We start from the raw sequence: 12057 nt of genomic DNA on the forward strand, positions 1-12057 counted from the left end.
CTCATGCAAATTATTATGGCTACATATTTTGGGCCTGAGGTGATAGTCCAAACTTGGACAAAATCAAACAAATACACGTATATAAGGTAACTGTTTTATATAAGATATTTCTTATAAGTATACAGTATACATTAAGCGTCTAATTCACCATAAGTTGGTTGTAACATCAGTTAAGACGACAAGTGTTAAATTTTCAAATATTTTGATTATGTAAAAGGTAAACAGATAAAACTCAAAACAGTTGCTAGGTCGCATAATTCGAACATACCACAGTCAGAGATAGAGGAAGATCACAAGGACCGGGCACTATCCAGCGTTGGGCGCAAGACAACGTTGGATGATGCGGAAATTCCATTAATATGGGCGCAAAGGCCACGAAACATGGTGAGGTATGTGAGTAAACGGTATCCAAAGTGAATGTAGTGAAATGCGAATTTAGTTCCTAATCCGATGTAAAACGAATGCTGAAGTGAAGAAGCACGAAGGGATGCGTTTCCAAAATCCTTGCATATCCTGTCCATGTGCACTGGTTCATTATCGTCCAAATTAATAATTGACAATCTCTTATACCCACTTAAAACGACTTTAATCCAAATCGAAACACACATAAACCCAAAAGATGTAACGAGTGAGGCGCACTGAAGGGTTTCCAAACAGTTTAAGAGCAAGGAGATTACACTCAATCAATGCATGTCCATCATGTTTACAGCTCGAGCGCAGTGGGAAATTGTATCCCACGTTGTCCTAGCGTTTTACATTTTATTCGCATTCGCGTAAGTATGAAATATAATGCCTAAATCCGAATCCTTTATGATTCCTAATATCCAAATCCTTTTGTTTCCTGATATATTATTTATATAACACACAATTTACGCTTTCCAAATATCCTGACACCACAACCAATTTTTTTTCCAAATCCACATTACACTTCACATCATCATTATCAAAATTATCCTTTCTCCTCATCCTCATCCTTATCCTTCCTCCTTCTCCAACAATCCTCATTATACTCCAAACATAAACGCGCAAAAATTGGGAAGAGAAGAAAATAAAATGAAATATTAATAATTTGTAAAATTGTTCGCAATAAAAATTGTTGTGTTCTGATTCTTATTCATTTCATTTGTTTTACATATATATTTTATTAATATTAGATGCGGTTTCTTTTTTGTTAAGTTTGAAGGGAAATAAATTCTAATAAAATATGCAACCAAATGTTACAATGTTTGCCCTAGAATTATAATTATTGTTTTAAATTAAATTTGTCAAATATGTTTTTGTATTTTTTGTATGCATTTGAATAATTTAAGAAAATTTTCTTTGCAGTAAAAGTGAAGCAAATATTACTGCTGCCTGCATTCCTAATTTTCAATTCGCAACGGATTTCTCCAGTCTTGAGTTCAGGTTGTATATTGATTATTAATTGCTTGATCTAGCAATCAATCACTTGACAATCAGTTTTCTTGCATAATTAAACAAACAGTAAGTGTAATTATTAATGGGGCGGGAATTGATGGTTCTTGATAGTTAGTTATAGTTTGTGTTTCCTAATTTTTCCTGCTCGTAAGAAATTTTTAGATTAATGGATAATGATTGTATAATTTAGTAATTAGAGCGTGAGCGAGACCTGGAATAGGATTGACGACGCACTGGGGAATATGTTGGTGTGCCGCGCCGACGTGGTCGGGATGAGAACGAACGTGAACGCGACCTGTAATCGATAAGTTAGTCAATTATGGGAAATAAAAAACAATCAAATCAATCAACTGTACTTCAACGTTAACTCTTGTGTCAACCTCCACTCACCTATCACGATAATCGCGGCTTCCACCGCCTCCTCCGCCACCCCCACCACCGCGTTCATTATCACCGCTGTCTTCGCGCACCCGTATATAGGCGACTTCTCCCTACAATCAAGAAGAATGTTACATGTAAAGAAGAAAATCCCAAGTCCCAGTAGAACACCAACCTCATGTGAGCGGAAACGAGAATCGTCCAGCTTCTTAATGGCGTACTTCATGTCCTCGTGACGCAAGAACTCTACAACTCCAGAGCCATCCTTGTAGGTGTCAGCAAAACAAACGTCTCCCGCTTCACGCATGTGATCCTTAAGGTCTTGCCATGAACCAGATCCAGGCAGCCCCGTCACCATTACGCGATATTGTGAACGTTTAGCTGGTGGTCCACGGCCACCCATCCTTCCACCACCATCGCGGCTGCGGTCGTTGCGATTGTTGCCGCGATAGCTGCCTGGACCGCCTCCGCGAGGAAACTCAACACGAAGGCGATACCCATCATAGTCATATCCATCGCGAGCCTTAACTGCATCATCGGCATCTCTGTATAAATAAATATAAATTGAAATGGTCCTCCAATTGTCGAAACATACGTATATGTATGTACTTATGTATATTGTGGGTGGGTACATATAAAAATGCACAAACAGAACAGAGTAGGAAGAAGGGTTTCTTTTTCATTACTCACCGCGCGTCTTCGAATTCAACAAAAGCAAATGGCGGACCACGCCGATTCTTCAAATCGACAAATGTTACTTTGCCAAACTTGTGGAAAAGATCTTGGATATCCTTGGTGCGAATATCTGGCGGCAGATTTCCAACATAAATGCGACATTCGTTTCTAGAACCCATTTTATAATATTTATTGCTTTACTGCGATTTGAATTGTCGTAGTTTTGTAAATTTTTCAGAACTTCCGTCACGCAATTACGCACACAATTGAAAACTGCACAAATACATACACAAATGTCTATACCGATAGAGAGACCGGGTTATAAAATTTAAAAAATACTTTTAATAGACAAAAATACCGAATATACCATGGTCATTATTATAATCGATTATGTGTAAAAGTTCGTGTAAAACGGCTCAGTTTTACGTAAACTTCATTTATTTACTTTTTTGTTAACACAATTTTGTTAACGCAAAAGCAAAAAAAAGTGTACATAATTAATGGTCACTCTAAAGACGCAACCATTGGTTATCGATAACAACGAAATTGATAAGTGCAGCGTGATTAATTGGGTTGGCAGCATCGTGCATATTATATTTTGTTGGTATTATTTGTGGTATAATTTAGTATTCGCTTACGGTATTGCGGCGTCTGCCTTTACAAATACTTTTTTTACAAAATAAAAATGAAAATATTCTATTCATGCACTCGAGGAAAGCTGAAAAGTTAAGTCAACGGGTGTGCAAATATGAACATATTTCAAAATGTGCAATAGCGTTTTACGCGGGAGTCTCTTGATTTTGTTGTTAGTCTCAGCTGCAGACAACAAACAACCTTGAACATTTGTTGAGTGTGTGTGTTCATGTGTATTGTGTGTATATAAACAAAGTGCGAACGCGGGAACTGCGACTGTTATAAATTTTGTGAATTGTCCAGTGTTTTAAATATGTCTACTGTACGTTGCATAAATTTTTGGGACTTGTGTCGTATTGCACGGCAAGCAGTGAACACAAAATTAACATCTACTCACCCGAAGGTCGCGCCAAAAATCTTGGTCACAAAATCTCCGAGTGTCTCCCAGTGCAAGTAAGTAAATCATTGATTGGTGAATGAGACAGATAATACATAACATTCTCTCGCAGATCAATGAGAAGGACCGTCTTCCCAAAGTGGTCTGTGGCCAGTGCGCTCAGCAAGTGGAACAAATGTACGAGATGCGTAACATTTCAAAGAACTCACAGACCATACTTAGCAACTGGCTTAATCATCGCTCACTGCAATGTGAAGACAAGGTTTTCATTAAAGATGCCGTCAATGAATCTGGCAAGAGTCTTAATGTGGTTGGCCAAGCTGCCTCCGGCGGACAAGTCGCAGGCGGTAGCGGAGTCGGCAGTTATCAGAACAACGATCTGCTGAGCAGCATCATGCAGGCTGTTGGCATGCAGGTGCAGCAACAACAGCCCCAGCAGTATACGATCACTGTTGATAATCAAGTCCAGGCGCCACCGCACCCACCCCCAGTGATGCCTCAAGTCCAGCCGGAGGTCAAGAGCGAGAAACAAAAGTAAGTAAAGTCAATTCGAAAACTTCTTAGTTACTGTTAATTATATTTCTACCTAAGCACTCTCGAGGAATTTATCCGTTTGAAGCCGGACATCAAAATCACTCCTCTTAGCAAAAAGGAGACCTCCGCTCAAGGTGTCACAACTTCCATATCCCAAATAAAACAGCAGCAGACGCAACCACAGCAACAACAGTTGCAGGCGCAAACTTTAACAGCAGTACCGGCTCCAGCTGCTCAGATCCAATTGCAACCACAGCAACTTAATGAGCTCAATGTGTTACTGCAGCAACAAGCGCTTATCCAGCAACTTCAGCAGCTACAAGCGCAGACACAGACACAATTCACAAACTGCGCCGATGATGCAATGAGTTCCGTAGACAATAAGAAACCTAAGCTGAATTTTGTGCTTTCTTCGCCAACTGCAACTCCACAATTTGCAAGTAGCCTGCAGCAATTTGGTGGTGTCACAGGTACACAGCCCCAAATTCAGCTTCAGCTTCTGCCAGGCGGAGTTTCTGGCAACACAGCGTCCTCAAGTGGTATTACAGCAACGCAGCCACCCCAGCAGTTTAATGCTGCAGCTCTGCTGTCCAGTCTGACGGGAAGTCAAGTTGTTGGGGGAAATGCATCCGTCAATATGCTGTCGCCGAATAAATGTTTCTTGCCGATAACAATACGTGATGAGAATTCGGATCAGCAAATTGTGGCGCATATAGACACCAAGAATCTTATGTTGCCCACTACATATCAAGTCCAAATGAAGGTGTGTTATATAAGCAAATTTTGTAAAGAATTGATATTTAACATTCTCATTTGTATTTTCAGCTGCAGCCGCAATTAGCCACTGCGGATGGCCAGCCAATAATGCAGTTGACACCTACCTCCATTCCGGCTACGCTGCAATTGACACCACAAACTAGTTTTCAGCCAGCAGCAGTGTCACAGCCAAATCAGTTGCTTATGCCGCAGACACAACCGCAGCTGCAACCAAATCCCCCACAACAGCAGTTGCAACTGCAACAACAAACCCAACAGCAATTGCCGCCACAGCAAACACATCAACAACAATTGGCACCAACACAGGCGCAAGTCACCTCACAACAAATCATAAGATCTCCGCGAGCCAACGTCGTCAACCCTCAATTGGTCATCAGGAATGTTGGCACTGAGTTAAACACGCCTGCAAGCAGTAGCGCTACAGATGGTTCAGTCATTTTCAAGACGCCTTCGCCCCGACAGCAACCAGCTCAGCAACAGGTTAAATTTAAAAGCACACCGTCAAGTGTTTCATCGAATAATGCTGGCAACTTGGAGCTCAACAAACGGCCTGCGTTGGTCAAACAGCAGCCAACAATTGCATCCAGTAATGTGGCTGCTCTCCAACGACTTTCATCGCATACAACAATTACCAAACTAACAAAACCACAGTCGTCTGGAGCTAGCAACAAAATGCCCTTGTTAACTAAGCAGAATATAACTATAAGTCGCATTCCAGCCCAAGCACCGGCCAAGCTTGATTCAAAGGTTGGATTAACAGCGACACCTCAAACTTCTGTGTCAGCTTCAACTCCAGCACCAACACAAGCATCCCCTAAGTCTCAGTCAACACCACCGCCAGCTTTGGCTCTACAGGTTTCACAGCCAAGTGCTGTAGTCACAAGTATTGCCAACCAAAGAAAAATTACTCGAAAGCCGCCAGAACAACAACCGAATCAGCGATCAAAAACCGGGCGTCCTCAGCAACAGATTTTACCTGTGCCCGCCCAGCAAACGACAACACAGCCTCCGCAACAACACCAGCCGGTAACGAATAGTTTAGTATGCGATACGTCAACGCCGGCATCAGCACCAGCACCAGCTGGTGGTGTACCTTACCTTAATCTGACCTGTCCCACCTGCCTACGCGAGTTCAAGAAAAAGGAACACCTCACACAACATGTGAAGCTACATGCAGGTCTTCGACCCTTCAAGTGCACAGAAGATGGTTGTGATAAAGCATTCAGTCGTAAGGAGCACTTATCCCGTCACCTGGTATCGCACTCTGGCCAAAAAATGTTCACCTGTGAGGATTGCAAGAAGCCCTTTTCACGCAAGGATAACCTCAACAAGCATAAACGGTAGGTCTCCTATAACTCAAAATTGAACAATTAGTTACTCTTATTTAATTTACAGTACGCACAGTGCACAACCTAGTGAGATCCGATTGCACAGTTGCGAAATTTGCAATAAAAACTTTGCATCGAAGCAACATTATGAAAAGCACCGCGCGATGCACAAAAAAACGCGTCTGGATAATCCACCAGCAAACACACAGGCTACAAGAGGTGAACAAGAGGCTGCCAAGTCGCAAGTAATATAAAGCATAATATTTAGGCACTCATCTGGATCCATGTAATAATTAATGGCATTTTTAGGAGGTGTGTATGAGGTGAAATCGACAGAATCCGCACCGCCTCAAACGCAGCATTCTCAGACACAAATCCAGCAACAACAGCAGCCACAAATTATGCACGTGGATCTTGATGGTAGTACGATAACAATCACGCAGGCATCCGATTCGAATATGCAAACATCATTGGCTAATTTTGTTCAACTAGGCTTTTCCCAGTTTCAAAACTCGAGCGGCCCAGCAAATCAAATAGTTTGTAAACTTGAAAAGTAAAAATTAAATTAATTAAATTTTAAGCTCGAATTATTTTCTAGTCTTTGGCTTAGATTTAGTTTAGTCTCATATTCTTGCCAATGTTTTATTTGTCATGTCTTAGACATATTTTAATCTAATGTCTTATTTATTTTGTTCTTAATACAAGTGCAATATTATATACAGTTTAATAATTTATAATTCATGGCCATATTTTTATTTTATTTTGTGGTTTATGTTTAGTATTTAGAACCTAAACAATCCCAGCATGTTCTGATTTTATGAGCACTTCCAATTTCATGAGAAGGTAATAGAGAATGACGTCTCTATAATAAAAGCTCCAGGTGCGTACCTGTTTGTTTATACTAACAATTTATATTTTCTGAAAATTTATAAATAGAAGTAAATGTCACCAATATAACAAGAATGCATTATATCTGCGATTTAAGATTTCTGTTTTATTATCATATTTCATTGTAAATATTTGTATAGATAAGAATAGAGATAAGCGCATTTGTATTACTATGTACCATCCACATCTACTCGGTGGGAATGGAAAATGAAAACATTGAATATAAAAGTATAAACGTAAACATACACAGTAATGTAATTTATGGAATAGTAAATTTATTATTGTTTGTAGAGCTCAGTTCATTGCGTTATTCCCACAACATACGGGGCAGGCACATCCGTTGTTTACCCTATATTATGTGAGGAAAATATGAATTGAATGAAAAGAAAAACAATTTTTCGCTATCCTTAAATCATTCGGTTTTCCTCGAATATCAACAGATTTGTTGAATTTTAATTTTAGTGAAGATGCAATTCAGGCACGATTCCAGAGAAAACCAATGCAACACAATCTGAAATCTTTGAATGAAACAATATTGAGAGTAATTTGGCAACAATAAATAACATTTAATGGAATTCGTTTTAGAACATAATATAGCTGTGGTTGGATGCAATTGCAAGTGCTTTTCCGTTTACTGAATACTTTTAATAGTGTGTAAGCGATGGCAATAATACTAACTATAAGCTAGTTCAGCACTGTGATTAAAATTAAAAGTCTTTGGCTTTAATGTATGTTAATCACTCAATGTATAATTTCTTACAATTACAATTAATCTAATACTATTCGCAAGGCCCTGGAAACAGTTATTGTCGCATATTATTATAACTAATTATATTCTAAGTAATTCGGTTGAAGTGTGCAAAAGCGTTGCATACGCTCAGGCGCATCGTGTTTATTTCATTAACAAGAAATGTAGCTGCAATCGAAATAGTCGTGAGTGTTTGATATTTGTGAGAGCAAAATAAAACGTGCAATTTAATAATGAAGAGCAAAACGAATACATAAAAACGAAACGAAACCGTACCAAACCATACCAAGCCAAACGAAACTTAACGAACCCAACTAAATAATCTACATCTTACACAAAACATACAAAACAGGAAAATACTGTGTGAGGCTAACCTTAAAAGCTTATTTTGGGGAAAAATCCAGCATCACTCAATCGTAATTCAAAGAGAACTGGTTAATTTTCTTGATATCACCCCATACTTGAATGGACTGAATTTCAGAGAGTGAAAAGAAGGTCTCATATTCTGTAACATAGTTAGCGCCTTTTCCACGCCTTTGATGGACGCGTATACTAGAATTTTCATAGTCTAATTTAAACTCTAGTGAAAATGCGGCTTCTGTGAACGAATAGTTATTTGCGGCATCAAGACCGCCGTTAATATTACCAAGGTTTTTTGACTTATTTGAATCGCTTTTACCATCGAATATATTTAAAACAGTTTGCTGTTCCGATGCACTCCACTCGCCATCGCTTTTATAATTCTGGATGATCTTCTGCGATGGAATATTTACTTTGAAATGATATGTTATATTGTCCGTGCAGCTTGGGCTATTCACGAAGTTGATGGAAAACCTGTAAAAAATGTTTAATTTGATAATTATTTGATAATAATAAACACTAATCATTTATTCAATGATTACGTCGAGGTGTGAATTAGCTAATAAGATGTCATTTTAAAGCTGGCACTTAGCACTTCAGCTAATCGATTTGGAAGGGGTGATAAAAACGGGATGTTTGAATGCCTGTAAGTAATTAACTCTTTCGACGTCACACACGAATTGACGAAATATCCGCTAATTTTAAACATTGTTATACAATTTTCATTTTCTACGATTGTATTAATTGGTTCGTAGAACAAAAATTACAAACAATATTTGGAGTATTTCCCTGTTAGTATTAAGAATCCTCAAAAAAATTTTAAGAAAGTTGTACAGTCATACAAATAATTGTGTCAGTAGCTGGCAACCAAATGTTAGTCACAACTGACATGTGTATTTGAAGACCCTATCATTCTTATCAAAAAGTAAATATACTTGCAATCAATGTATTGTTATTATCAGATAGCGAAAAACTCAGTTACCCATATAAATAGTTTACAAAAACAAAGACAAACGAAACGAATATTGAAGAATAGACAGAGAAATTAAACGAATTCTAATTTTTGGCATAAGTAGCTTATGAATTATCGATCACTTAGGACTTGTTAATTGGCAACAATTAAAGCGTATATTAATAGTCGCATATTCATATTCTGTTCTCCCGTAATTTATTGTTGTTCTTAAAAGCAATTGCTGTTGTCGTCAATTTAGCGGAATCTTTAACGCGTGTCTGTCTGTGCTTGAATTTTATGTTGATGATGTCATTGATGATAGGAACAGATCTGATATACAAATGCCATGACCTATTTAAGTACCAACATATTTTAGCATTTGACGATGTCTTAAAACCAAAGTATTTAACCTATTGAGGCACTCAATATATGATATACAAATACAAGTGTGTATCATAAATTCATTAAATAGCTTTGTTTATCACTAAATAGTTGGCACGCGAAACACAAGAGACTTTAAGGCAATTCATTGATTTTCTGAAATCCTTTTTGTAAAATAATTGCACTTACTGCTGAGGTTCCTGGAGTAAAGTTCCTCGTATCGCAACTTCAGTTACCCTGTCGTACTCAGGATTAGTTGGTAGCACCACAACGTATTTTACATCAGACATTTTATATACTTGTCTGTGATATATGTATATGTAGGTAGGATGGACGATTCGTTTGGACAATTATTGTGACAGAAAATACACTATTTAACGAGAAATTGCAATAAATAAATTGTTACTGTTGTTGTGGTTGCTAGGTTTCGAGGGTGTGCAGATTACAATCACGTAAGTTTCAAATACCTTTATAAGGTCTTTACACTTTGCTTGCACGAATAATAATGTTTAATTTTTGTAGGAATCCGGCTTCTTACTGCAATTTTCAAGTCAAAGATCGCACAACGACGTCATAGATATAGACCCGAAGTCCATGTATGAGAAATATTTTACGTATATATGTGTGCAAGTGTGCGTTCATATGTTTAACCTAATTATAACAGCGCGCACATGTCGCGTTGCTTCCAATATCCCGAGTGAGTCAATACTAAACGAGAATATTTTCGGCGTTGCGGCTGTCGGCAAGGTGGAAAAACGAAATGAGAAGTTAGGCGAATTCCAATTACTCTTCCTCAATCATTTAGATTTACTTAAAATTATGAATATTCTAGTGTTCTCAGTGCCTTCTCGAGCAGTTGATAGATTAAATTAAAGTTAATTGGTGTGCATTTTAAGTCTTATTTTGAAACCAACAAATTGCTTATTCTTATATATTGCAGAACCTATAACACCATGCCATGAATCTGTATACACAATAAAAAGTAGGATACTTTTGTGCAGAATATTTTATTAAATAAACACAATAAAACGTAGCATACTTTTAGGCAGAAAATTTTATTAAATCAATTTTTGTTATAATTATATAGACATAAGTCTATAAAAACGTCGGACACACACGGTACTGTCCGGTCAACAAGGGTGTTCGCACAATAGGTATATCGAATAATTCTTAACAAACTGCTATTTTCTAGTTGCATCAATTGTAACGTCATAAAAATTAATTTTATGTTGTGTACACGATTATAACTTTGTGCCGGTAGGAAATGTATGTAACAGGCATGTCCGTCTATCAGTTTGTCCGTCTGCCAGACTGTCCATCCGTCTGTATGAACACCTAGATCTCAGAGACTATAAAAGATAGAAATATAATTTTTTGAAAGCACTTTTTTATTGTTGCCACGCAGACTTCCGGTCCTGCAAATCGACAAAAATCGAAAACCAAATGTAATTTTATAGCTCGAGCGAATTTTAAAGTTCTGATCAGAACTGCAGGATTGGTACATACAATAATATCTACAGCCTTTACCACTCCTGAAAGTAAGGTTATAGATTAATAACGTCGAAAATATTAAAGAAAAATTTTGTATGGGGAAAACGCCTACTGCAGTGGGATCATAGTTGCTTTGGATAACAATTTGGTATATTTTGCACTCTATGGTATATTTTAAATGTAGTACTACATCAAAATACCTAAACTAACATTTGGAATGTTATTTAGTATATTTGTGAAATATTATTTTGGTATATTTTTAAAATGAATACCTAATATATTTTCTGTTTATTCAAAATGGGTGGAGGGTATCTCACAGTCGAGCAGACTCGACTGTAGCTTTCTTACTTGTTAAAATTGTGATTAATATTTTTATTTGCAAGTCCGGAGATGGATGTGGAAAAAATCGAAAGCAGATAGCTAGATCAACTCGAATGTTCATCAAGAATATTTATGGAGTTTGCGTCTAATATACATTTCCTGTTAGCACTAGATTATACACTTGGCCCTCGTTTAACACGGACTCTTTTAGCACGAACTCGGTTTTACACGGTTACAAATTTGCTCCCATCCCCCTTTTAACACGCTAAGTACCTCGTTCTTACACGATTTTTTGATAAGGATCCACCAAAAGAGAAAAAATGTTGAAACAAACTGGCTTAAACTATAAATGCCAGCAAAAACATTTAACATTTTTAGATTTCTGTAAACTTTAACCTGATAGTTAAATAGATGAAGCAACTTTTTTGATTTAATACCAACTTTTAATTTTGAAAATATTAATGTTATGCATTTATTAAAGGCATATGCATAGTAACTTTTGGTTAATTTTGAACAAATGTATGAAACTTTAATAAAAAACAGACCAAATTTAACACGCTTAACATGAGGATTTCTAGGAATGTAACCCCGTGTTAATCGAGGGCCAAGTGTTTTCATATGTTTTCTTGAGATTTTTGTACATTGGCGCTCTAGTTTGTTAGCTGACGTTGTTGTTGTGCTCGCAAACTTATGAAATATTCTTATAATTATTACCGTTATTTCCGCATTTATTATGTACATATATTATGATGATTTTTTTTAATATACATGGACAAAG

General features: G+C 37.3%; 3 protein-coding genes across 9 annotated transcripts; 1 reads left to right on the forward strand and 2 right to left on the reverse strand.

Annotated features, from left to right (window-relative positions):
- Window positions 1–85: 85 nt before the first annotated feature.
- LOC117573827 (serine/arginine-rich splicing factor 1) lies at window positions 86–2749 on the reverse strand. 2 transcript variants are annotated; one of them, XM_034257255.2, is made up of 5 exons: window positions 2485–2749; window positions 1970–2339; window positions 1807–1907; window positions 1628–1711; window positions 86–1557 (listed from the first exon to the last, which is right to left on the reverse strand). In XM_034257255.2, exons 1-5 carry the CDS (start codon window positions 2646–2648, stop codon window positions 1548–1550), a joined length of 729 nt encoding a protein of 242 aa, XP_034113146.1. In that variant the 5' UTR covers window positions 2649–2749; the 3' UTR covers window positions 86–1547. The 2 variants fall into 2 exon arrangements, with proteins under 2 accessions (XP_034113146.1, XP_034113145.1); XM_034257254.2 differs by having other exon boundaries at window positions 86–1711; window positions 2485–2748.
- Window positions 2750–2905: 156 nt separating this feature from the next.
- LOC117573826 (transcription factor Sp2) lies at window positions 2906–7103 on the forward strand. The gene is given in 6 exon segments (XM_034257253.2): window positions 2906–3455; window positions 3458–3555; window positions 3612–4033; window positions 4091–4796; window positions 4859–6150; window positions 6206–7103. Coding segments are annotated over 6 exon segments (2745 nt in total). The 5' UTR covers window positions 2906–3415; the 3' UTR covers window positions 6393–7103.
- A 44-nt stretch (window positions 7104–7147) lies between these two features.
- On the reverse strand, window positions 7148–10163 carry LOC117573828 (uncharacterized). Of its 6 annotated transcripts, none has more exons than XM_052006382.1 (4): window positions 9935–10163; window positions 9657–9837; window positions 8454–8608; window positions 7148–7544 (listed from the first exon to the last, which is right to left on the reverse strand). In XM_052006382.1, the coding sequence occupies exons 2-4, from the start codon at window positions 9755–9757 to the stop codon at window positions 7501–7503; spliced, it is 300 nt and encodes a 99-aa protein (XP_051862342.1). In that variant the 5' UTR covers window positions 9758–9837; window positions 9935–10163; the 3' UTR covers window positions 7148–7500. The 6 variants fall into 6 exon arrangements, with proteins under 6 accessions (XP_051862342.1, XP_034113148.1, XP_034113150.1 ...); XM_034257257.2 differs by having other exon boundaries at window positions 8149–8608; XM_034257259.2 differs by lacking the exon at window positions 7148–7544 and adding an exon at window positions 7569–8372.
- Between the last annotated feature and the right edge of the window lie 1894 nt (window positions 10164–12057).

Source organism: Drosophila albomicans, chromosome 2R (genome assembly GCF_009650485.2).
Source record: "Drosophila albomicans strain 15112-1751.03 chromosome 2R, ASM965048v2, whole genome shotgun sequence".
NCBI lineage: Eukaryota > Metazoa > Arthropoda > Insecta > Diptera > Drosophilidae > Drosophila > Drosophila albomicans.